Source organism: Bradysia coprophila, unplaced genomic scaffold (genome assembly GCF_014529535.1).
Source record: "Bradysia coprophila strain Holo2 unplaced genomic scaffold, BU_Bcop_v1 contig_24, whole genome shotgun sequence".
NCBI classification, from domain to species: Eukaryota; Metazoa; Arthropoda; class Insecta; order Diptera; family Sciaridae; genus Bradysia; species Bradysia coprophila.
The window spans coordinates 3,285,697-3,313,472 of record NW_023503501.1 but is presented as its reverse complement, the minus strand read 5'-3'; the positions used below and the strand labels follow the sequence as shown (position 1 = coordinate 3,313,472).

Here is a 27,776-nt window from a genome sequence, read left to right as displayed (position 1 = left end):
TTTTTCTCTTTTGTTATACGTTTTATCTCTTTGTTGGATTGCCGAAATATAATTTGCCAAAGTTGCGTGATTCATTTTTTCTTTTTTTTATTTTCTAATTTTAAATTTAAACATATAAAATTTGTAAAAAAATTATATTTTTATCTTCTTCTTCTTTTGTCCACTTTATTTCTTTTTTAAATAGATTTTGATGATCACATTTTTCATTTTTGTTTTTCTTAATTTTATTTTCTAGAATTTTTTCCGTCTTCTTGTTCTTTTTGTTCACTAAAACGTCGGTTTCATTTTTGAATTTTGAATCAATTTCAATTGGAATTAACGATCCACATTCGCTATTAATGTTGTAACAAAATTAATCAATTTTTTTTGCGAGAAAAATTTTAATTTAAAAAAGATTGTAAATTTAATGCTGTGTAGCGTTCCACGGTAACAAAAAAAAATCCGAAGTTTGATCCTGAATCATATTAAAACGACCTTGCGGGTTTCTCGATTTGAATGGGTCTCATTTCAATTACAACCAAACTGTCCCAAATGGAAAACGTCGTGACATAGATAATTTCCCGTGTAAAAAACTACTCCTTGTAATAGGGAGATTCCGAATTTTACGTCAACGTGAAAATCACAATCTCCCCAATAAATTAGTTGTCCCTTTTAATTTTTAGAATAAGCTGAATGAACAGTAATCAATGATCATTTGAAAGGAGTATGAGGAAACCACTGGCTGAAAGAAATTCAAAGCCCATGCCCAAGGTATTATATGACGAGGTTATGCCGATCACTGGGGTTCTCCGTTCTCAGTTCTCCGTTATCGCAAAATTCGACTGAAAATTGTAGCGCAATTTCAGTTCAGTTGAAATTTTGTACTGAAATGCAGTTAAAGTTACCGATGGCAGCCGTGTTTTTTTTTGCGATACGGTCAAAGTAAAAAAAATGGCGACTGACGTAAACTCCTCATACACAACGTTGTACGTACCCGCTTCTAAATTTCTGATGTTTATGTGTAGATTAGATGGATTTAGATCCGGGTTGCTCGAAACAAGTTGAAGTTGACTACGTTCAAATTGAACCTGATCTGACAATTCAGGTTCAGGTAATTTTTCGAAACAAGTAGTTAAGGTTACCTGATAGGTCGGACCTGAAAACGAAAATTAGGTTTCAGGTCTGGTGAAAATTCATGACATTAGGTTCCGGTCAAAACTGGTTTAGGTTTTTCTCATGGCATTTAAGGTTGATCTGAGCTTTTCCGAGACCGAGATCGAGACCGAGGCAATGATTACATTCTGAAAAACGAATTCTGAAATTATTCGAATGTCCGCGAAAATTCAGAAACCAATTTTGAAAAGAATGTGAGCTTGGAATCAGGTCAGGTTGTTTTAAACCTGAAGTTATCTGAACCAGAGTTGACCTGAACCTGATTGGTTTAAAATTTTAACCTGACCTGAGATCTGGATCGATCTTAACATTAAAAACCTGATCTGACTTGGTACGTTATCAAGTTATCTGATCTTTCCGAGGATTTTTCCATTTAAATTTCTAAATAAAATTTACTTTCAAGTGAAGTCAATGTAGATCACATCAACGGTAAATCGGGTCATGTCAGGTTCATTTTTAGGTCAAAGTACTTGATTCGACTAAGTTCGGTTAGACTGAAAAGCCGTATAAATACAAACTTTCAACAATGTTTCAATGCATTGCTGCCGCAGCAAAAGATCTCAGACTTTTTTTATTTGAAAGGAAGAGTGAAAAATTGGTAAGAATAGAAATTAGGAATTTAATATCGGAACGACAGTTTTCAAGTTACTTGTATGTAGATATTAGCTAAATATTATGTAGTATATGATGGGGGGGATGGGCGTGCGTATATATAAATCGTTTCTCTTACTTATAAAAACTAAGTTCATAGAAATTGAAATAATAAAAAAAACAGAAATAAAGTAAAAATTTAATTTAAGAACTAAAAACAACTAATTAATTAAATCACAAAATTATTAATTTTAAAACGAAAATAAAATTGAAAAATTCTTTTTATTTTAAGTGCTTCTCATTTCTCTCTTTCTTCTAAATTTATTATTTGTTTTTTGTTTTTAAAAAAATGGTATATTCACTATGAACAACATTTACGTGTATAATTATAAAGTGCTCTACTTAAAATTTATTCTTTTTTTTACTTTCTTAACTTTTCTTTTTTTTTAAATTATGAGTGAATTTTAAGGTAAAACAAATTAAAACTTAAGGGAATATCCGCGTTGATTTCGTCTGTTAGTTCTTTCCAATTATTTTTTTCTGGATGCAGTCAAATCTCACTAAAAATTATTATTATTTTTTGTTATATTTTTACGTCTGTCACTGCAGATGAAACCGTTCTCTTTCGCTCTAACGCTGCACAATTTCAATTCTATTTAAATGACACATTTTCTAATCGGCAATATTTAACCACGAGTGCTAACGAAAATTTGTCAATTGATTAATTTGCGGATGAACTGGGTTAAGAAAACTAAATTAATTGGCGTATGGCTGATCGACAACATAATAAACGTCAACAGTTTGTGATAAATTAGAATCACTTTCCGAAATGAGCTTCCCCATTCCAAGAAAACCATTTTGTTTCGAACATCTTCAAAATAAAATTCATTCGTCGTTCCGGGTCCAAGCATCGGCACGTTTTTAACCAATGACGTGGTGAGCGACTAGGCTTGAAAATCTATTCCACGATGTTTTGGTAGATATCCTAGACAGGAACGGTCTGCACACAAAAAACCACTCTAGACAAATTTTTCCGTCACGAAAATCTGAACAGAATTTATATCAAGGTCTGGCATCGATCGACAACAATTTACTCCTCGAACTCAGGGGATGACGAAAAGAAATGGCTGGATGGAAGCGTGGGAGAAGGGAAGAACACTTGTTTGGGATGCAACCTGTGCAGACTCCCCGGCAGCTTCTTACATGATTTGATCAAAACGACCGGCCTTTGCGTCGGAAAATCCGGAGAACAAAAACACACAAAATACTCGAAAATGGAGACTAGCTATCACTTTGTCGCGGTGGCAGTGGACTCTTTTGGCTGATCATGGTCAAAATAAGCCGTTAATGTTTTTAACAAAATTGGCGTGTGAATAATCAGGATGACGGATGGAACTAGGGCGAGGCCGAGGCTTTATCGATTCCAAAGAATATATTTGGCCATTGTGTCATTTCTGGGTCTGGTGAATATTGATAAATTTAAGGAAATCGACGTCCCACGAATAGACTCGTTAAACTTGTTTTTAGAATAAACTCTCTTCCACCTATACGGCTGGTGTTACGGTAAGAAGGCATTGAGATAAAATGAAGATTGGCCATTGGAAATTCTTTGAAACTCCAAGAAGTGATCCGAGGAATCCATTTTTTTAAGGAAAGTGATTATCTGAAGAACTGCATGGCCTGTTTGTTTTGGTAATTAATATTCTAAATTTCCAAAAATTTCCTCAAAAATTTAAAATTTTCCAAATTAAGAAATTTTGGGAAATTTAGAAAAACATTTTCCCAAACGTAAACACTGCTTGTAAATTACTTGATGGAAAGTTACGTGCAAGTTTCAAATTCTTTAAATTTCTTGTGAAATTTTCAGAATCTCGTCGACTGCAGAAATCAATTTAGAAGCAAAGCACTGATATCCTGGGACTGTTGACTGTTATTATGCATTTCAGATTCCAAATTAAAGTCATACGAATTCAATTTAAATTTCTTTTTGTCAAAATATCAAGTGTGTTAATATTTATGCTATGAATTACCCTAACATCTATGCTTATTGTTGGTTATAAATCGCTTCTAGATCAAAATTTAAAAAAAAAATTGAGGCAACGGTAAAATTTCTATTTCTATTTCCGTTTGATTTTACTGAATTAAAAACATTTTTTTTTGTATTCCTTTCGTTTAGCTATTTACCTAATCAGTTTATTCAATTGTAACGTTGTATTTATCAAATTAATTTACTTTTAGTATAATATATGTGATAATGCGGTAAGTAAATATTTTGCTGGGTAATTGTTACGCAACAAAAGCGACGAATTTCGTAGTACCGATTTAGGACTCATTTTATTTTATTGCGTTCGATTTTTCTTCAGAATATAACTGAATTAAACACAACTCTCAGTTTTCTCATTTAGAATTCCTTTGATTACCCACGTTTAGTTTTATTGATTATTGTGTTTGCGTATGTGTTTCACTCTCTATAGTTTGTTTATTATGTAAGCGGTAAATTTAAAATAAAAAAAATTGCAAATGTTATCTCTATGCTTAGTGTTTTCATTATCTCTGTTGCTTCCTTAACCTGTTTTCTATTTTAGTTTTTTTCATTATATTTCAATATGTTTCTTGGTAGCAGTTCGGTTCTAAATTGTTTTTCATTTTTTTTCCTGTCAATTACCATAATGATTATAGTTCATTGTTCTATTTTTCAATTTAAAAAAAAAAACGAAAGGGCGTAGGTAATTTCAAGTTTCTTTCACCGATATTCATTTCTTTCAGTTTAGCTTAATTTTTGTGTGGCAACATGCGATCCAAATTTCACTTTGTCTTTCTCTGATCTTGGCACCGAATTTCCCAGTTTCACAAATCTTTTCTGGACCATTACACTTGACTCTTTCTTTATCACACACCAGAGAAGCATCGCAAATTTTACTTATGATAGAAGTGCAAACCAGTGACTCCGACAATTTACATTTCTTTTCATAAAAATATTTCTGCAAAACATTTCACGCGAATTTGAAAACTTATACAGAAGCGCAACCCGTATATCCGTTCCTGAGCTGTTACTGTACCAGCTGATGATAACAATGAACAGCCTCGTTTTCGTATGTTTATTGACCTCGGCTTCGCCTCGGATCAACAAAATTCCCACGAAAACTCTACTTCTCATCATTTTATCCCTAGTCATGTTAAATACTATTGAATGACGTAGCAACCGACACGACCGAAATATTATGGGTACATGATGCGAATAAGACGTTACGGAAATTTGTCGTTTCAATAAAGAGTGTGTAAAATGGCATTTGACTCCTGTCATTCGCTGGCAGAAATATTTGCAAGGAAAAAAGTATTGAAGAAATCAACAAAATTTTTACTTTTAATAGACTTAATTCAGACACTATGAGGACGATTCATGTGGCGATGGTAGCTGCTGCTGTTGACTTTGTTCCATTTGCTGTGACTGATGAGATGCGGTTTGTTGTTCACCTGGAAAGGCATTAAATCTCGTGAAATTGATCTTTACAGCTCGGAATTGGTCGAACGAGATGGCATGTCAGATAATTTGAGAAAATGTACTTGCCACGAACCTAGTTTCATCCAAATCTGTCAGGTGAGGTTTCAGGCAACCTCAAAATTCCTGTCAGGTTTGATCTGATTTCTAAATGTTCAGGTTTGACGTCAATTTTGATAAAATTGAGACAAACATTTCGCACTAGTTCTTTCGGGCCTCAACTAAGAATCAGAATATTAGCGATATATCTACAACTATGACTGTCGGTTCGACATTATGTGTGGGACACTCTTTTGAAAAACGGCCTCCCGAAATGGGAAGCATTTTCCAGTGGACTTTACATGTCCCTAAAAAAGGTAGTCTCGAGAAGCCAAAACCACTTTTTAAAAAATTCCTCGACGCTTGCGTGGCTAGTGGGAGGTGATCGAAAACGAAAACCGAAAACATGCACTTTTCTAATGGAAGTTTCTCCAGGTAAAGGAAATGTAAAAGGTATGGTGTCATAAGAAAGCATGTGCTTTCGTAGCAAATAAGTCTCATTGGTTTTACAATTCATCCCCACTGACATACAGGCAGCTGAAAATATGGGTAAAAATTTGACTACTTTGGTGAACTCAACTTTGCAATGGAAAAACGTTTTGTTTTCCTCGTGTTTCGGATGCAGAGGAACCGCTAGAAGTTCAAGCAGATAATCCAATTCTTACCCATTTTTTGAATTGCCAATATCTTAGAGTCAATGAACTTTATTTAAATAAGACCTTGTTTGCCCCGTCAGCTATTGCAATTAACATTCTAATGATGCCCCACACGACCTTTTCCGTTTCATCTACCTGGAGAAATTTCTTCAATAAGAAAAGTGCATGTTTTTGGTTTTTGATCACCTTCTACCAGTCACACAAGCGTCGAGGAATTTTTTGAAAGTGGTATTGGCTTCTAGGGAAAGCATACCTTTCCAGGCATCACATATAAAAAAGTCCACTGGAAAATGCGTCCGATTTCGGTAGACCGTTCTTCAAAACAATCCCTCGCACAAAAATAAAATAAAACAAAAACTAATGAACACTCACTTGGCGGCGTAATTGGACCAGCCGAATGGGGCGCTTTATTCATAATTTTTTGGCGAACTTCTCGTATTTTCAATTGTAAACTCGATTTATGTGGAAAAACGTCTTTGTGCTTCTCCTGCAATTCGAATTCCAAATTAATCGAAACGAACAAAATGCTTTTGATCGCACAACAATCTCACCTGAAATGCGGCCGTATCACTAGCCAATGGAAAATAGCCACATTGATTGAACAATTCCATTACAAGAGTGCGACGTTGTTCCAATATTTTTCGATGTCCTTTTTCGTTGCCATCGTGCGTTTTTGGCGTGCGTGGCGAACGTTCCGAATTGTCGGTACCGATTTCGCATTGATTTACTGAAAGAAACCAATCAATATTTACCGACGCTTCTTAACGTTCAATTTGGCAATCAAAACTTACTTCGATCGATGCTGAACTCTGGTCCGAAAAATCGATTCGCAACAACACCAGCAGTAACTGGTAGTGATGCTGTTGACATGGCAGACATAATGCCGCTGGTCGATGGTTCGTCTTCGTAATCTAAAAAAAATGGAATGAAAATTAGAGTGAGACGGATTGAACCGAGAAGAAAGTGTTTTACTTACAAGGATTGGATGACAATGGTGGGATCGGATGTGCTGACTTTTTCTTATGATAACTGGAGGGAAATACTCGAGGAGACGATGGCACCGATATGGGACCAGGAGACTGATATTCATCCGGTTTAAATTGAGGCAACGTTTGGAATTTCTTCTCAAAGTCGACCTGCTTCAAAACACTGCGAATCGAAGAATAAAGAAAAATTAGGTCCCACTCACGACGGTCAAGCCTCCAACACTATTACCTATCCATGTTATCATCTTTGTGCTTTTTGAAGAATGGTTTCTTCATTGATGGCGAAAATTGGTTCTGAATGTCGTCATTAGCAGCTGCAGAATTCGGTGTGGGCAGTGCGGATGATATGGACGTTGGTATCGATGGTGCCATAATGATGGTTGGTGAATTTGATGTTGCAGTTTCACTAACTGACACTACAAAATAGCGGAGATGATCATGAGACTGTTCATTTAAGTAAAAACTAATTGAAATTCACCTCCACCCATTTTCTGCCGTCGCTGTAAAGGTGCTCGTCCTAATTGAGCTGGCGTTGGAGCCAATATGAACTTTTTGTGTTCCGGCTCGTCGAACTCTTTGTTGTTATTGTGTTCAGAATCAAAAGCACCGGTGTCCATACGATTCGATGAACTGGATTCGAATAGATGCTCGTTCACGGATTTTGGTGTAGCTGGTAAACTTTGATGAGGAGATTCAGGTTCTTGTTTAACTGATGGAAGAAAATTTAAGAAAATTTAAGTTCAAGTCGATTTACTTGCGTATCGATTACAACTTACTGTTGGTGGTGTTGCCGGAATTTGAATCATAATTCGGCGTTGATATCAACAGATTGGGAACCTTTCCGATGACATACTGCACAGATGTAGGCGTTTTCACGGAATTGCTCGATGAAATGGACTGTGAACTCGATTGGTTGATGTTCGGAGGCATCAGTTTAGCACGTTGCTGATTGATCAAGTATTGCTGCTCGTCGGAGAAGGGAGTGAGGAACGTTAACTGAAACGTTCAGGATTGTTATTGTTAAGTAGACGAATCAATGGACAAGGCATCAGGGCCGGACTGGGTACTGTAGCTCGGGTAATACAGTATAGTAACTCGTAAAATTGATTTTCGTAATTTTTCGGGCGACACCCGATCGTCCAATGTAACCAGTTCGGTCCTGCAAGAGATGAAGATTGTCTCCTTACCTGATTATTGTTCAAAAACATCAACTGTTTCTGTCCGGTCAATTGATTGGTGGCCATGATTGGCGTTCCCGAAGCGGACACAGCACCAGACGATGATACAGCTGTATTTAACGAACCGGAATTAATCATCAAAATTGATTGTGACAATGATTTTTTAGATGAATCGTTAATAATTGTTAGTTTCTCTTTGGTGGTACCGTCGTTGCCGGAATTCAGTAATTCTGAAAGTGAGGCATTTGTCAGTACGACAATGCCACCGGTTGTCGATGACGATAGTTTTCCCGTCGTCATTAATGACGCATTTGCGATATTATCATTCAGATGATGATTATTGTTATTTTCAACGATAATGGTTTCGTAAACGATTGATGGCTGTCGTTGTTGTTGTTGCTGTTGTTGTTGCACAACATCGCTTACGATGTCAGTGGCAGTATTATTGATGATATTGTTGTTAGCATTGTTATTATCAAAATTAGTAGAGGTGATGGTAGTGGTAGTAGAGTTAGTAGAATTAGTAGTGGAAACAGAAGTAGTTATGAGCTCGTGATTATCGATTTGATGATGATGATGATTGCTTGTTTGATGGTTATTTAAATGGATGGCGACAATTTTACCTTTGCTGAGCATGTTACATTGGCTAAGGAAATTCTCGTTTGCCATCTGTTGCTGTTGATTGCAACGTTGTTGCTCTAAAGCCATCGCTTCGCAATGTTGTTGTTGCAAAGCGTTAAATTGCACTTGATCGGTCGGAAAGGTGAAAATCGACGACGACGACGACTTATTACCGAATGGCTGTTGGTCCTCTTCCAGTTTGATTTGTGATTTCATCGAGTTGTACTCAGAGTCCGACACCGATTTTGTACTCTTTGGGCTAGCTGGCATCGTTTTGAATGCACCGCCTGAAATATGGAAACATGCGTCTCGTTCAAAACATACTCAAATCGGATCAGTCGTCCAACGAGTTTAGTACTTAAACTCAACATTACTTACCAGTTGGCTGAAATGGTGATACACCGCTCGGATTTTTCGGACTGTTGAATGCATAAATTGGAATTTGTGGATAAGTCATAATCGGTGTCGGTTTACACGTGACATCACGTGACGTGGCATTATTAACGCCGGCAGCCACTTGTTCACACGGTGCTGTTGTTGCTGCTGATGTTGTCGTAACGTTAGTAACACTTGACGATGATGCTGAAAAGCTAAGCGAACTTGGTGACGGTGGCACCGGATCGACTTGCATCTAAAATGGCAAACGAGAAAAGGGAAGAGAACGAGAAATCATTAGCCAATGAGTTCAAGATTGAACGACTACAAATAATTGAGATTAGGAACCTTAGCTTTTTGCGTGTCTTCGGAATCTAAATTTGACTCCTCAACATCTGAGTCGGTTACCTTTTCTGCGCATTTCAAATCAATTTCTGCAACCTCAGCTGATGACGTTGGCTCAGCATTGACCATCTAAATGGAAATGTGTTAGCGTTAAGACCAATTGTTCGTGCGTTTTGGGAAGCAGAGAATTACCTGCTCATCGTCAGACATGTTTTCAACGTTGTTAAACGGTTTCCGATCGGGTAAATTGGAAGAAGATACGTACATTGAATCTGGAGTCGCTGCAAGACAAAAAGAACTTAAGTCCAATGAATGCCTACGCGAATATTAAAGTCTCTTACCGAATTGATGAGGATCATCGCCTTTAGCTAACGGCGAAACTGTTGAATCCGCTTCTTCCGTAGAATTGTACGACGCTATAGTCAATGGTATCGACTCATGCTCAGCTGGACTGTTCTCGTCTCCGTCCAACGAGCCTAGCCGTCCCCGTGAATCCTTATTGGAGCTGGATGACTTTTTGCGATCTTTGGAACACCATTTCCATTCGGGGTATGCCTTAAAGTGTGCCTCTTTCATCTCGCTAGCCAGCACGTGATATTGATTTTTACCGTCCGAGCCCAATGCGTACCACCATTCACCCAAAATTTTGCTGACGTTTCGATTATCCTGATTCGGGTGTTTCTCGTGTACCAACGACCGATGCTTTTTGGAGAATATCATAAAAGCGTTCATTGGACGACGAATTTTGTTGTCCTTTTTCGATAAGGGACTTTGCGGCTCTTTATTGGAGCCCTGGATAGAGCTACATGACTGCGTTCGTCGCTTAACAGCTGACATAACATCAGCTGCGCTATCCGTTTTCGGCAAAACCGGGCTGTTTATCATCACATTTCCAACTGTAAAACTGGAATGTGTTGACGGGATGGTTCCGTTTACTGTGGTAGTAGTGGATGTTAATGTTAATGGCGTTGTAGAGGAAGTGGATGTGTATTGCTTATTGTCGTTGTGTGTAATGCCATTCTCACGAATCGACGACAAACTACTGGCATAAATATTTGGGTGGCTACCGCCATTTAAATTGCTTTGCAAATGAAATGATTGGTTAGCAGCCGTGGAGGATGGCAACTGTTGAGAATTTGCTGGTACAGCCGATGGAACTGGTTCGAATACGTCATCGTCGATTTGATCTGAAATTGAAAGTTTAGTAAAAGAGAAAATGTCTCGGAAATGCAGGAAGTCATACCTTCGCCGTCATCATCTGGAGACGGTTCAGATGGTGGAGGTGTCATAATTTTAGCAGTCGGTGAAGTAACAGCGGTTGAAGGTTTAGCGGGGGAACTGATCCTTGGCAATAGAGAATGCCACTGATAAATCGACCCCGGCGTTATCCCTGGAATTAATATGAAATGTCGTCGTTAGCAACATGAATGAGAGAAGATGACTAAGAACCGCACCGTTTTTTGGAGCTGACTTTTCTTGTTGAATAAGTGGCACCTGCGAAGGAATTGATGACGGTGGTAGAAATGGCACTAGCTGCGTCGGATCAACGATGACCGGACGAAATGACGGATAACTGTTGTTGGACGAAGCCGGCGATATGCGAATGACACTGGTGGCATGACCGACTGGCACAACTTGTGTAGCTGGCGGGCGTAATTGTGGCTGTGGCGGAAGATGTTGAATTTGTTGGTGCTGTTGGCCTGGCTGTTGTTGCGTTTGAGGTGCCGATGACTGCTGCGGTCTGACCAATTCCGGTCGAATCACAACCTGTTGAGGGCCAATGCAATACGGTATGGGACTCGGAGTGCTGTTACTCTTCCACTTGGACGAGTCCGACGGAGCTGGACTGCCGATCGGCAGAAACATATTTTGTTTGTTGCCAACGGTCAACGGTGATTGCGTTACATTCATCGGCGATGTACCGTGATTGGTTGGTGAGGAAAATGACGGTGTTGCCGAACGTGAACTACTCAATGAAACTGTGAAGCAATTGGACATTTTCAAACCATTAATAACACCACGTGCAAAGAAACACAATTTATAGTGTAAATCAACAAAATATTCTCACGTTTACACTGTTTGTAAATTTCGTAGCACTGCCAGTACTGATAAGTGAGGCTGAGATTCATTTTCGGTTGTATTTAAGCGCAAAAAAAACGTTTAATGGACGATTCCATTCGAAATTGAAATTGAACTGTACAAATATTCACAGTGCCCGACTGCACATATTACATTCAATTGCTATTGTATCACTCGTAACAATGTGCGACTGACCGGAAAACAAAAGACCTTATTCGTTTGTGTGGACTCTTCTTTTATGAAATGGCCAGGGACATTGTTTAAACGAAAACTGAACGGGGATAAAAATGTGTGTTACGTTCAGACATGAACGTTGCACACAGAAGAGTATATTTAAACGTTCCATACGTTCTTTAACGGATGACATTCATTTGTAACACAGCAAAATTACAAGATTTAGCAACGTTACTCCACCGATAAATTTGTTTAAAGTTTATAAATTCAGTTGAACACTACGTCTTCTAGTAACCGATCAAAACTCAATAAACAGAAAAACAAACTCGATCTGTTTACGTCTAAGTATTTATTCAAACCAGGAATATTAAGGAGAATCATTTGCACAGTCGACCGTACATTATTGTAAAGTCAAATAAATTCATGCACATAAAATACAACCATTTTGCATATAGTCTTTGCGTATGGTATATTAATTTGCACAGAAAGATCAAATTTCCAGTAAATATGACGGTCGAATTAGATTTCCAGTTTACGTTCTATCTGGTAAAATGCAACCATAATTAATATAAATTCCAGAACGAGAATTCGGTTCGAACATTTTGTGTAATTATGTGGAATTCAAATTGATTTGATTGCTCTCATCGTACAGACTTATTCAAAAATTCAGTGCTCATCAACAGAATACAATAGCATTAAGTACATGGCATCACCATGGCATTAATTCATGGACACAGTGGATATGTATGATTATTCTAACGGAATTTGATTCGGTTATTTTGGTTCGAATGTAGTTTTGTATAAGGTGCAGCCATCTTTCTTTTTACCGCGTTATGAATCATTTTCTCTTTCATACAATAGAAGATCTCAAGTTACATTTTGAGCCGCTGAAATGATCGATTGATGTATGGGAAACTTTTATTTTTAATAAACTCTTAGCGCTGATTATAGAACCGAACAACATTGAGTTACGATAAATAAAGTTTCCGTCTTTTTCGTCCATCACTGAATTTACTGTTTCTATGTGAAAATACCGAAGTATTGATCATCCATTCATGGTTGCGAGATAACAAAAAAAACCGCTGTTGAGCAATGATTCGCTGCGGATGTTGGCTTACAAAATTCAGATAAAAATTTTGGTTTTTTCATCAACTACTCGTGAAAACTTTATCAATACAACTAACGGATTTGCAATGCAGAAGATCGGAACTAAGATTCGGAACAGGTCGATTTTGACCGACCTGCACATGAAACCATAGAGTTACACTCGAGAGATGGCATGGTGGCGCTGTCATTTTTAAACATGTCTGGATGCCTATGTAATTTTTGGGTACTGATTATCATCAGCGCCACCATGCCACCCGCGTGTGCAAATTATGTGTATCCGGGAGATGCGGGAAATCAGAAACAAAACTACATTTTTTATTTACATCTTTAAAAAAAAATTCTATTTAAAATCGCTTGATAAGATTTTAGTGTAGACAATTGAGTCGTACAACTTTACTATTGCATAGAAAAATAGGTCAGCATCCTCTTAAATTTTTTGTGTAACAGTAACTTATTAACCGTACGAAGAAACACCTTTGGATTTTTGGCTAAAACATGAAGAATCGATTTTTTTAACTGTGAAAATTCTATGTCTCCAGTTTCGTGGCTGATCACAATGTGAATGTGAGATACTCTCAGAGTTCTACAACAACCAAATACAAAGTATACAGTAGAAGGTTCCAAAAATAACCAAATAAAATTGTACCAAGTCATACAAATCGAAACACTCCGATCCGAAACATGTTTCGAAGACTCTGCAGAATTCTGTGAATCTTGGAGACAGTGATACCGTACATCAAATGCAATGGAAGCGAAGGGAAAATGAATTTTGCCTGGTTTATGGTCCTCATAGACAGAGGACCTCGGCATTGCACGATATTTGTTTCTAAATTTGGTCACCCATGTCAAAAATGGTCTAAAATATCAGTCGATACTGTCCAGAATCTGGAAATAATCTGCAATTCTGGAAAAATTGGTCACTTACATCAAACGCAATGGAGGCGAAACGAAATTTAATTTTGTCTGGTTTATGGCATACATAGACAGAGGACCTGGGCATTGCACGATATTTATTCCAAAACAGGGTCACCCATATCAAAAATAAGTCGAAATATTAGTTTGAAATCAGTCGATACCGTGCAATATTGCACGGTAACGACGGTTTATTTACCCATTTTTCACGCTATTTTTGATATGGGTGACCCTGTTTTGGAATAAATATCGTGCAATGCCCAGGTCCTCTGTCTATGTATGCCATAAAGCAGACAAAATTAAATTTCGTTTCGCCTCCATTGCGTTTGATGTAAGTGACCAATTTTTCCAGAATTGCAGATTATTTCCAGATTCTGGACAGTATCGACTGATATTTTAGACCATTTTTGACATGGGTGACCAAATTTAGAAACAAATATCGTGCAATGCCGAGGTCCTCTGTCTATGAGGACCATAAACCAGGCAAAATTCATTTTCCCTTCGCTTCCATTGCATTTGATGTACGGTATCACTGTCTCCAAGATTCACAGAATTCTGCAGAGTCTTCGAAACATGTTTCGGATCGGAGTGTTTCGATTTGTATGACTTGGTACAATTTTATTTGGTTATTTTTGGAACCTTCTACTGTATACTTTGTATTTGGTTGTTGTAGAACTCTGAGAGTATCTCACATTCACATTGTGATCAGCCACGAAACTGGAGACATAGAATTTTCACAGTTAAAAAAATCGATTCTTCATGTTTTAGCCAAAAATCCAAAGGTGTTTCTTCGTACGGTTAATAAGTTACTGTTACACAACAAATTTAAGAGGATGCTGACCTATTTTTCTATGCAATAGTAAAGTTGTACGACTCAATTGTCTACACTAAAATCTTATCAAGCGATTTTAAATAGAATTTTTTTTTTAAAGATGTAAATAAAAAATGTAGTTTTGTTTCTGATTTCCCGCATCTCCCCGTGGTATCCAGGATACCGGGAAATTTCTTACAATTTTTTTTAAGAAAACTGGAAATCGAATTATAGCTGCACAAACCAGCGGGAAATGTATGTAGCGGGAAGTCACTTTTACATTTTTGAATAACGGGAAATCCGGGAAATCTTGACTGGGATACCGTGAAGAAAACATAATTTGCACACGCGATGCCACCTCTCTATGTATGAAACAGTCCACCTGAAAAGATACAGGTCATGTTCAGGTTTCTCGTTGAAACTACCTGAATCTGGCCTGATCTAGTCCGATTTGACCTGAGGTAAATTTTAATTAGAAATTTAACTGGAAATTGGAAAAATATTACATCAAAATTCAGGTATCCTGAAAACCTCCCAGATCAGGTTAAACCTAAACCATTCCGTTTAAGACAGGTTCTCTAAAATTTGTTTAGATTTTCCGAGCCCTAATTGGAAGGATCCGTTTTAAACTGATCGCAGGAAAAGAATAACTGATCGCAAGAAAACTTGACCAGCACTTCCTGCAATGCAGAAAAGTATTTCCCTTTTACAAAAGTATCATGAAAGTAAGAGTTTCCAACTACTGCGATCAATAGTATTTCACAAAACTAGGAATAAAAAGATGAAAAGTAGAGTTTTAGTGTGTTTTGTTGATCCGAGGCGAAGCTGGGGTCAATAAAGGCATGAAAACTAGACGTTTCATTTTTACCTGAGTTATGTAATGGACTTTACATGCTGAGGGCTTCGAAGAAAGTGCTTGAAACATGAAAAGTATAGTTTTCGACGCATGTAGCATGTAAATTCACTTTACATGCTTTTGTTTTCCCTAGGGTCGAAAGTGGCTTATTACAAACCTAGGCAAAACAAGAAATTTGGTTTAGGTTTCAAAAGCATGTAAAATCAATTACAAAACTCGGGATAAAAGTTGAAAAGTCTCGTTTTCGTGTGTTCATTGACCTCGGCTTCGCCTCGGATCAACAAAATACATATTCAAACTATTCTTTTCAACATTTTATCCTTTGTTATGTAAATACCTATTTCATTTCGATCAATTACCACTTTTCAACGATCAAATCTTCTTTTCCTGTGTTCAGTTTAAAGGCTTGGCACACAAAATTAGTTATTTTTCAGACCTTTTCCAGGACAACGGAATTTTTTGGAAAATGCGGAAGGTCAATAAGACTCGGCTTCCATTGATTTCTCGTCTGATGTATTTCCATAAAAAATATGGAAAAATCGAATGAAAGTTTAATTTAAGAAATTGTGAAGAGGATGATGCTTTCAGGTCTTACATTGTTTAATTTAAATGAAGTTTAGTCTGACATTTTTGTAACCTTTTGTGCTCACTATAGGGTAGCCCTAAATAGAATGGTTACCAATTAATGAATTGAAACGAAGATAATATAAACAGTATGGAGACTGGAGAGAACTTGCCTTAATAAATCGTAAAAATAGCTAAACGAGTGGGAAAGGAACAAGAATCAGGAATTAAAATTATTAGATGATAACAGGCGAGTGTACAAAAGGAAGTGAATCGAGATCTTTTGAACGAAAATAGAAACAAAGTCTTGTCATTGAACTGAAATAGTGATCAAACGCTCGCTTCGCTCGGGGTTTCAAAAATCAATAATCGATCGAAAGATCATAAAATTCACAAAATTTTTCACTCGCTCCGCTCGCATCCTTTGTATGATTTAAAGAAAAAATTGTTTGTCACGGAAAATGGGATTTGGATGCCGAGAAGAAAACATTATTTGTACACGAGTGGGAAGCCGCACTTTTGTGTAAGACGCCCATCCAAACATTCATGTTTTGCTTTATACTGCCAAACCGTATAGGCCTGAAGGGCCTATACTCGAGAAAAATTTTGAATTGTACTGTCACCACATTTCACTAAATTTGGTCAATCATTTAGTGAAATTTGGTGAAATTTAGTGAAATAATTCTAAATATAAGGCACATACAACCCCGCACATACAACCTGCTTATCGAATCTCTGCTACATAATTTCCTCTCAAAATACATCTTGACCCAACATACTGTCTGACTTTTAATTTCTAGTTTAAAAGGATGCAAAACGTTACTCACCCAACATATTCGCAACGTCTGTTTCTTCCTGATCGAATCTACCGGCAACTCTATAATTCGGCGACGTTTCGGAGTCCCTCGATGTGTCTTCGTCTGCTTGTGTTTTACTACTGGAACGACTGCAACAGAAACATTCGTCAAATTAAATTTAATGCTAACGTAACCATTACATGCGCTATTTACCTGGGAAATCTCGTCGGACCCGTCGAACGCAGAGCACCCTTTTGATTCAAATGTCTCGAACATAAACCCCTCCGTTGAGATTCTTTATTGCATTGTGGATTCGAGCACAAACGACGCCATTGCTTGCCGTTAAACTTTTTTCGCACACCGGATTCAGACTGTACAACATCACCTTTTTTGAAACGATGCGGTGTGGCCGCTTGAGATCGAGGTGTTGGTGGATGAGATCGTGGTGTCAGTCGTTGGTCTACGAGACTGCTTGTGCTGCCTCGACTTTGAACGCTACTTCGCTTACTACTGCCTGCAATGGAAACGTGGATTACACATCAACTGACCGGGCAAATTTTCGAAATTTACCTCCATCAATCGGAAAACTAATGTCTTCGCGCCGCAATTCATCGTCACTCTCATAATCTTCGTATTGTTTCGCCTGATGACGGCGAACCAGTTCATCTGACACAGACTTTGGTGATAATACTGTGGTCTGTTGTGAGACTATAATGTCGGGAATTTGATTAATCGACGATGATGGGCCCGCACTATGTTGAACAATTGTATCGGACATCGTATTGCTAGACGATTGAAATGGTGATGTGGCAGCTGTACGGTGATAGTAATCATCATTCGGCTTGAATAGGAGAGACAAAAAAAATCAAATCATCTGCTAAGCACCGCAGAACCGCACATCAAACTACCTGTAACGTAGGCAAAACATGATGGATTTGCAGCGGTGGTGGTTGATCATATTTGATGTAAACGTGTCGTCCGTCCACTGTTTTAATTGCACTATCCAGACGACCAATCACCTGATTGTTGTAAATTATTGACGGCTCACTGGCTGGTTTCGGTTGATTGACAACCATTCCCCGAATTTCGTTTAGTTGAACTTTGTTATTTGTACCGGGTCCACAATTACTTATCGAAGACACGCTCGTCAAATTATTCGGCGAGATGTCATTCAGTTCGTCCCACCAAGGAGGTCGTAACAGTCGTATGTGACCTCGTTTCACTGTTCTCACGTCTTGTGCGTTACCCAATATTTGTACGGAAAACTGTTTCGTGTCATTCAGAATTTGCGTAATGACACCCTCAACATAAATGACTGTTTGATTGGTCAGTTCGGTTCGTATACAAACACGACAGCCTAGCGAAATCTGCGAAACGTAAAAGAATTAGTCTTAAGACCAAAGAAATCGTGAGCATTCGCTTTACTCACTTCATTGACTGGGGGACTAGCATCGCTGATTACATCGAATCTTCCACTACCGAACACATCTTGAAACACTTTCGTACTGCCCTCCGGATAATCGAATTCAACAGCTATGGAACTGCTACCACTCGCCGGGCGTGTTACACCAGTTGCATAGTATTCATTCTGTTTGGCTAGAACTCGTTGATTGCACCATTCACTTAAATCCAGCGTTTCCATTGGCGTGTCGGAACTCGTGACGAACGGTTGTGTGTTTGTGATGTAGTTGCTGGCGCGTTTCTGTACCACCGAATCCGCAAATCCCGATTGAATTTGACTTTGAATTTGTACACGATTCTGGGCCAGCACGTCTTTGATAGGCGTCGATGTTGTAACAACCATTTTCGGAGCAATAGAATAAACCATTTCCTGTGACTGTTGTTTTTCCGGTGTCCATTCACTCACATTACCATTACGATTGGATGTGGTGGCAACTGTAGTTGGCTCCATTTCTTCCAGTTCAGCGGGATTGAATTTTCGCTTTTTCGGATGTAATCTGGGCTGACTAGCCAACTGATGTGTGTTTAACATTCTTAGTGAAGTACTGGAGGTCGGCGTTGTGCTGTGTAAATTTGTCGTTGTTGTATGCTGTGATGGAGAAATGATGATTGGTGCGGCTTGAAAGTGTTGTATTGTTGTGCCGTCTTGACTGCTCGGCCGAGAAACGACAAATATTTGATGTGACGATTGCTGGTAATTGACTGTACCAACACTACTGATAACAGAGGCGGGAATCTGCGAGTGAATAGGGACAAAATTAGCGGAAAAATTAACAAAGAAAATCTCATTGAATTCATACCTCCTCTTCAGTATCGCAATCGGCCATTTCACTGTCGTCATCATTTTGCTGCGTTTGTTGTCCTTGATGTTGCTGCAATTCGGTTGGATCGTCTTGTCGATTTGTGGATTTGTTGGTCGTGTTGTTTGGATTTGTCGATACAGGCACAGTGAAGCTTAGGTTCGTTGAATGCGTTGTAACGTGCATTTTTCGCATCTACAGTTTATTCTATTGGATATACTCGCGATGATATTGGGTTTCCGTTTTTATTCATCTCCTGGTGGGGAGAAAATAGAAATATTTTTGTTTATCGACTTGTTGCCATTCATCGCACACTTTTTGTTTAAGAGTAATAATAGTACATTACGTCCGTGGGTCCAAATTTTTATTTTGACGAATAGCGATGTTTTCGCCTGTCCCGAACGTGAGAGCGGTATTCAAATTCGTCAAAATAATAAATTTGGACTCACGTACGTAACTGTGCTTTACGGGATTAGGCAATTTAGATGAATATTTCATATAAGCGAAGTGTCGTAACACTAAAAAGTAATTTAATTTCCACCACTCTCATTGCACCTAAGTAAACAATCGAACTACAGTCAATTCATACTCGAAACGGTTAACGGTTATTCTTAAATGAAGAAACTGGACATGTCACATTAACGAATTATAAGAAATATGAAATTTCATTCATTTAGTGAACTGGCTTTCGATGTTTCTTTGTTGTGAACTATTACAAAGGCTTTATTAATAACGTCAGTATATTTGAAACGAAGCTACAGTCGGCGACTTTGAACTCATTTCAGCTGGTTAACTTAAACAAACAACAGTTGTTTATACGGCTGAAGAGGTTATGAAGTCGTAAAAGAAGTTGTTTGTATGAGTGGATGACCACCTTAAAAACAACAGGTTTCTTCCAAGCAACTGGTAGGTCGAACAAAATGAACCGAACACGAACCGATGTCATCAATATAACCATAACCACAACTTATTTTTCTTTGTTATTTTGACAATTGCATTGTTAATAGTGTTGATATTATGGCTCTATGGATGAAAGTTTGACATTTCATTTAACATTGGAAGAAACCTACTGAAACGAAATGAGTAACTTCATTTTTCTAAAAATTCGCGAATGTGTCACATCCTGTTTGTGTATTTAACTCTTCCCATAAAGTTCTGGAAGATATATGAGAAAATTGTTAATTTCTTAGAAACCCTTTATTTAGTACACATTACGAGTCTTCGCCTTTAAAATTTTACAGAAAAAATTCCCCAACTACAATGCGAAGGGAATTACAATGAAATGGAAACTCAAATATAGATAACTTTGGTAATGAACTCCACAGAAAAAAATCACTGAACGAAACCACAAAGCCGTTCCAAAATAGATTCTGCAGCAGTAAGTCAGCTAATCTACGCTAGACCGCTAAGTTGAATTATTATATATTCGTATATATGCATTATGTCATTGTCAAAAGACCAACCGTTTCTGTTCGGCATTTTTTTTTACAGACTAACAGATAAGGAAATCATGTAACGACCTCCTATGACACGTATCATCACAAAAGTACGGAATGTTAAATTTAAATGTCACAAATGTTGTTGATTGTAAGCGTGACTCGAGACTCTGTCTAGCTGGTTACGGCTATGTTGAAGACCGTTCTGTGTGGTCAACGCCACCTAATCCCAGTTGGAAAAATGTGTTTTTGTACTCTATGCACATGAAAAAATAACTTGGAAATTCCACAAATTCTGAAATGTTATCAGCGAACAAAATTAAAAGTTTTAAATGAAAAATCGGGTTCTTTTAGAATGCGACCGGAATAAAAACTGTTCTATTCGAAGTCATATATTTATAGCGAATAGGAGATTATGTACTTGTTTGGAACTTTTTATTTTGCACAAGTGTAACGTTTGCAGCTCGAGCCGAAGACGAAGTGTGTTTACAGACCTCAGCTACGCCTCAATTGGTAAATTTCACACAAGAAGTGTCATTTTTACTATTCCTATTGGTAAGTAATGTACTATTACAGCACATCAAGGAAGCATCATGGTAGCACCATAATAACCTGATTGCACGACTTGTTGTTGCTCGAATTGTTTGAATGAGTATTTGTCGAACACAAATTACGTTGCTATTGTTGAGATATTCAAAAACCGAATCTCTGCGTATACCAGTTAGATTGAATTATTCTATTCGCTTCATTCAACATTAGAACCATTCACATTCTTATTAAAGGCGATTTATATTTTGTTTAACCATTCCTCCTCTTCGACGAAACTCATTTACAAACTGCCTACAAACAATTACACTAAGATGAGTTCTATACCAACTATATAGCAATGTCGACAGTGTCTTTGCACACAGCAATCAAGCACACCCACCCAATAAATAAAAAAACAACAAAAGGTTTTTCGAAAAAACATGAACGAACATGACCAGAAAAATATAATTTCATCATCATACACTTTTCTCTACTATACTGGCTCTACTATCGATTTCATCGTTGATTCTGTGATCCGAGCAGTGAGTAAGTGAACATGAACACACAATGAACTGGTTAGATGGGTCGCAAGCATATTTCAAAGAAGAAAAAAAAAATCAAAATTATTTCATACACTTTAATACATGTGTGTTGTTTTTACTATGACTTTGTTGCTTTTATTATCTACCTACACCGTATACATACATATACATATAAAGCATACACTGCATACATGTACTTTTATCTCTAACTCTCTTTCGGCTTGCGTATAAATTATAAGGATAACAAGAATTAACTGGAATAAGAATAAGAAGTAAGACGTAAGGAAATTAGAAAATAAATGTTTTATGAGACCGACTACGAAGTGCCAGGACGAACTGCGTTAAGGCAAAAGTCAAATAGTACAAGCTACACGCGTCGAAAACCGTACTTTTCATGTTTCAAGCAAGGTTCAGAACCTTGATTTCAAGCACTTCTTTCGACGCCCTCAGCACGTATTAGGACATTTTTTGTTAAGGCGTGTAGGAAGGCTGCATTTCGAGCCGAAGGCGAGGAATATTTTCCACACTTTGTTGTATTGCGGACAGAGAATGCGAAAATACGATTTTTGTTCACATGGTAATGACGCATTTTCTAGCCTCAAGTCAAATTCGGGATAAAAATGAAGTCTCGTTTTCGTGTGTTTATTGACCTCGGATTCGCTTCTGCTCAACAAAAATCACACTAAAATTCTACTTTTCATCTTTTTATTCCTAGTAAAGTAAAATACCTACTTCAAAGTAATTCCAAATATATTTTCGATATTAGATAGGGTGGAATAAGATTTTCAGTGCCCAGTGCAAATTCAGCGCGATTTTTCATTTTTTTTATTGAAACGTTTTACTTGAAAAAAATTGTTGGTTTGTGTCTGAAGCTAAGGCCTTGTGAACCCTCTCCATAAGAAAGAAACAAAAAAATATAAGATCGTTTAGCGTGGGGGTTGTTAAAGCAGGATTGGAGAAGCAAAAGAATTTAAATTTAACTGATAGAAGGAGGACATACGCCGGATTTATCTCGTTTAATGTCAAAAACGTCTCGAGGTGTTGATCTAGCATTTTTCTTCAATATTCTCCTTTTATTAGTTATTTAAATTTTTTGGGAGATGCCATATTACAGTCACACATTATTCTAGTTTTCTCGACAGATCCAAGCTCGAGAACGTTTTCTTTTGCATTTGGCAATCTTTTGTCGCTTGGGTATGGATAGCTAAGCTTATTCTTTTGATAATCAAATTATTATCGATTTGGTACGCCCACAATAAGAGAATTTCCATTGAAAGACTGTCACATTCGACCAACAATGTGACGTGTGTAGAGATGGCATCAATAAATTCGATTCCGCACAGGAATGTAAAGTAAGCCATTCCGATTGAGAATCTTTTTCCACAAAGGCGAGAAAATAGACATTTCCTTTTTCTTCCCTCCGCTTAAACAACACCCTCGAAATGTAATTTCCGAATATTTTTTTCATGTTTCGGGGCCGAATTTCAAATTTTCTCGGGTCTTCTGCCCTTTGCATGAAAGTTCACATGTGTGCCAATTTGGGACGTTCGATTTAAGGCACTTTTGCTCTTAGACCTCGCTTCGTTCGGCCAACAATCCGCGAAATTGCCTAAAATCAATCGTCCAAAAGAGGTACACAAATGACTATACTTGATGAACAAATTACTATATCGTTGTGAATGCAGAGCGGAAATATTTTCCCAGCACTATGCTTGTCAGCGCCCCTATTTTTCAGTGTACTGAGCGGTACCGAATTAAACACAGTTTAATCAGCCATCACTGGTCGGAATAAACTTACAATCAATCAATCGAATTAACTTGCAAGGAAATTAAAATTCTGCACATTGCGGATTTGTTGTCTCTTTTTACATTGCCGCTTTTTTGATAATTATTTTCCTTCGACTAATTGTTTAACGACGTGTTTTTGATTCGCTTGCTATGCAATATTTGTATAAAGAAAGAATTACAGCCACTTGCTGTCGTTACGTTAAATTTGAAAACATAATTAAAGCTATAATGGGAAAGGTACGCCTATTTTTCGCCACTCTTGATCATTCCTGTATTTATGTAAACACTTGCCTTGAGTGACGTATAAAAGTTAGTATACGTTAAGGGTTGCGACAGTTGATTTTCCCTCATTCGCGGGGTGAAAGTAGCAGTTTTCTCCTATTGGCATGAAATAGTATTTTACTATGCTGCTGCATGTAATAAGGCTATTACATGCATAGGCATAGGCCTTTACATCACTCGCATAGTAAAACGTCGTACTACACACGGAAAATAAAGTGATATCTCGTATCACGATGAGTAAATGTACCTCGGGCTAAAGCCCTCGGTTACTTTTACTCATCTGGATACGAGATATCACTTTACTTCCCTTGCATAGTAATGTACTATTACATGACTAGGGAAAAGAAGATGAAAAGTACAGTTTTCGTGTGAATTTTGTTGATCCGAGGCGAAGTTGAGGTAAATAAACACACTTTGTATTGGATTTTACATGCTACATGCGTCGAAAACCATACTTTTCATGTATGAAGCACGTCTTTCGACGCCCTCAGTATGTAAAATCCAATACATAACTCGGGATAAAAGGACGGGAAGTCTCGTTTTCGTGTGTTTATTGACCTCGGCTTCGCCTCGGATCAACAAAATTCACACGAAAAGTCTACTTTTTATCCCTAGTCATGTAAATTAATATTTCATGCCACGGGATAAAATTAAAGAATTCTTCACGTAATTGGTCCCTTTGCATGAAAACTTATTCACAAATGTGTTGTGGACGTTAGATTATAGGCAATTTTGGGAGCTGTATCCCGAACAAAGTAAGGGCGACAAGCGAAAGTTGTACGGGCTACAACCCGCGAAACTGTCTAAATTCTACCGTTCACAACACATACGTGAATAACTATTTCCTCCCATTTAAAAAAAAGTTTTTTTGGGTCTCGTAAGTGCGTAAGTGTGTGGTTGATGTCAAACCACACCTAAAACATGCTAAACTGATTTTCGAATAAAAATACTTTTTTCAAAATTCGTAAATCAATCGTCCGTCACATTTACAATTTCAAAAAACTGAAAAATAATATTTCATCAATTAATTGATAGACCGCAAAGAAAACCAATCATTCAATCAAAAAACATATGATGAGTCCAAATTACCGAATCATGCAACAGTTACGTGCATTTGAAATGTATTTCAGTTCTACAATGGAATTATTACGAACCAAATACGAAGGGTCATTGCGTTGAATCGAGAAGTAATAACATTAAAACAATATTCTCGGTTCTCGGTTCTCGTTTATATGTTTTTCATTTCGCGCACGGTAACGATGAAAACGAAAAACGATATTTGATCTTGTTCATGTTAAAAAGTGACACATAACACCACAAGAGCAGAGAACCTGTAACCAAGCTTAACATCCATGAAAGTTGGTAGACCAATAATATGATAATAGAGTTTGTGTATATTGTTCGCCATCCTATACCTATCAACCTACCTACCAATTTATATATATATTCACGTGAAGCACGTTTTTACTACGTACAATTACGGTGTGTGTATTCGGTCAGTCAAAAATACACATATCAGAAAATGAACGACAATAAATCATCGGAGAGGCACAAGTTAACTTAACACAAAAAAAAACGAAACATCGATGATTATAAGTTCACAAGGTTACTGTACCCATAGTTCGATGCCCTTGGAAAACAGACAATTTCATAGTAAATGTCCAGTAATAACCACAGAAGAAGTATTTATAATCATCACTAACTCGCGTCTGAAAATACTTGCACCTGAACGGCACAATAAGGTCGTCATTCACATTACATATCGATGTCAATAAATTTTCATTCAACACAGTGCACCGAAAAGATAGGAAACACGAATGAGGGTGTAGGTCGGTTCAGTTTTTTCGGTCATAGCTCTAAAAATAGAATCGAAATGGAGACCGCTTTATAGAATATATCAAACCACAACTGGTCTTCTATTTTTTTTTGTTCAGATGTGTATGATGTTGATGCACAAACACCTTCATGGTCTGCAGAAACCGATAAATACGATAGATTACATCCGGTTTTTGTGTATTTAATTTTTAAACAATTGAATTAGCATTTTGCCTTGCCACTTGCAATTGATTGTTGTGGACAAAAACAACGAATTGGCTTCGTCGTCCGTCTTCTCATTCTTCTCATTTTTCTGCGTTCAATACGAAAAATGTGCCTCAACTGACTTTACCGCGGATTTTATACACGTACACCATATAGTGTCGCACCACATTCAATCTTCTTTTATTTTATGTTCTTTTGATGAACAAAAAAAGCAAAAGAAACGAAAAATTAAACTTGTATGCTATGAACTATGTTAAATCAACAGCAAGTAGCAACAACTTACAGAAGAAGTCAGCCCCCGTTTTCAATGACGACTTTATACCAACGCACAATTTTACACATAACAAATTGAAAACAACATTGACAACAACAACAAATTACTACAGAATGAACTGATCGTATTATATAGATATATGTACGTTATAACGAGAGATAGAGGTAGAGTTATACTGAAAATAGCCGAACAGAATCAACCATAGAGGTAAAAAGCTCAATGGCTCACAAATTCACACACGAAAATGATTATTACAAAATAAAATTTTATCAGCTCTTCGTCGTCAGTTGTCGACATTATCGACTATTGCTTATACACCACACACCATTCACATTCAATGGGGGAATTTCTTGTGATTTTGTTGTCGAAAATAAAATGCGTAGAACTTGTAGTAAACTCGGCTGAAAAAACAGCGAAATTATAGACGAAAACGATTGGGAATGAAGTGGAATTTAATTGAAAATTGTTCTTACATAAAAAAGCGCACTCATATACACAACACACAGACGAACGCACACACCAAAATCGACAGCACGGCACACGCTGGGAATTATTATGAATCGTTGTTCGAGTGTAAAAATTTTATTTTATTTTTTTTCTTCACATGCACCCACACCATCATCGTAAAAATTTATTTCATTACAAATATATGTACCCCATTCATGTGCAAAGCTAAAAATGTTGTACGAGCAACACTCGACCATCATACAGACTGATATATAAATAAAATTGTAACAGCTCCGACAAATTCGTATATGGATTCAAATCAACCGAATTGAGATTAACACTGATGATATTACACCACAGAAAAAAAAGCTCACGGTAAAAATCAATTGCACAACGTTACCTGCTCAATACACTATCCTTGCTTATCAAACTCCATATATATCATCATCCTCCATCAGACCAATGGAATTGAAATGTGACCAATTTTCACGTTAATTTAGTTAATGCAGCACAAAGTAAGAATCCAACAGATAAATCCGCACATAAAAACATTACTCAATCGAAAATGTGTGATTTGCAGCACTGCTTCTTCCTCTGTAACCAACCAAAATGCACTTGGAACACTTCATTGATTTTTTTTTTCTCTACTCCTTCTGTTCTCCATCAAACACCATCACACGAAAATATCACAACTATTCACAAGTGTATATAATACAGCAACGACACTCATTCAAAGATAAAAAAAAAACTTTGGTTTTCACTAATCCGAAAACACAGTTCTAAACAAAAGTCACAAAATATAGTTTAATTACAAATAATTTTAAGCACAGAGTTAATGGACTCTTGAGAAGAGTAAAAAAAAAATTAACTTTAGATTTTCTGTCTATTTTCCGTGGATTTTCTCAACATTTTGTGATATTTTTTTGACAGTATTTGACAGCTAACCATTTTTTCATCATACAAAAATATTGAATGTGGGAGTGCGTTCATTTGCTAAGAATCTTTTCAGTGGTGAACTGAATTTTTAACGGGGAGTTAACAACGAAACTATAGACTGTTATGATCGGAGCGAGAAAACCGAAGACTAGTTATTATAACTTTCCTTGGGGTCCTTGTCAAAATATCTTCTTCTCTTTCATCATAACACTCTATAGAGATAAGGTATGACATTTTGAACGAAAGGCAATAAAACAGTTTTTTGGTTTTGTCAAGTCGAATTTGCACTGGTTGTGTAACCGGTGTAACCACTTAAAATTACAGGTTTATTTCAAGGTAAATATACATACTGAAGGTAACGCAAATCCTCAGGGAATAGCAAGAAATGCGGACTGCAAGTTCCGGGTGAATATAAGATTTGTTATGTTGCATCCGTGACGTTTGGCGCGATAATGTTGTTGGAAGTGTGTTGTATTGTACTGAGTTTTGGCATGTGTTGC

General features: G+C 37.2%; 1 protein-coding gene across 3 annotated transcripts; it reads right to left on the bottom strand.

The window, feature by feature from the left end:
• Positions 1–263: 263 nt before the first annotated feature.
• LOC119077844 (putative transcription factor capicua) lies at positions 264–27,278 on the bottom strand. Of its 3 annotated transcripts, none has more exons than XM_037185163.1 (23): positions 26,741–27,278; positions 19,004–19,259; positions 18,172–18,939; positions 17,651–18,109; positions 17,313–17,583; positions 16,956–17,256; positions 16,773–16,891; positions 10,897–11,421; positions 10,686–10,832; positions 9,784–10,629; positions 9,635–9,723; positions 9,446–9,571; positions 9,101–9,353; positions 8,725–9,009; positions 8,111–8,211; positions 7,700–7,919; positions 7,402–7,632; positions 7,153–7,339; positions 6,914–7,086; positions 6,729–6,848; positions 6,489–6,664; positions 6,310–6,424; positions 264–5,217 (listed from the first exon to the last, which is right to left on the bottom strand). In XM_037185163.1, exons 2-23 carry the CDS (start codon positions 19,196–19,198, stop codon positions 5,129–5,131), a joined length of 5,796 nt encoding a protein of 1,931 aa, XP_037041058.1. In that variant the 5' UTR covers positions 19,199–19,259; positions 26,741–27,278; the 3' UTR covers positions 264–5,128. The 3 variants fall into 3 exon arrangements, with proteins under 3 accessions (XP_037041058.1, XP_037041060.1, XP_037041059.1); XM_037185165.1 differs by having other exon boundaries at positions 9,506–9,571; XM_037185164.1 differs by lacking the exon at positions 26,741–27,278 and adding an exon at positions 25,903–25,992.
• Between the last annotated feature and the right edge of the window lie 498 nt (positions 27,279–27,776).

Bases quoted from the DNA above. Each gene is read 5' to 3' on its own strand.
- LOC119077844 (XM_037185163.1), bottom strand. From the start codon at position 19,198: ATGCGAAAAATGCACGTTACAACGCATTCAACGAACCTAAGCTTCACT. The intron at 9,724-9,783 runs GTAAGAGACTTT...TTTGTCTTGCAG, and splicing joins CGATGATCCTCATCAATTCG to CGACTCCAGATTCAATGTAC. The intron at 9,354-9,445 runs GTTCCTAATCTC...TTGCCATTTTAG, and splicing joins AAGACACGCAAAAAGCTAAG to ATGCAAGTCGATCCGGTGCC.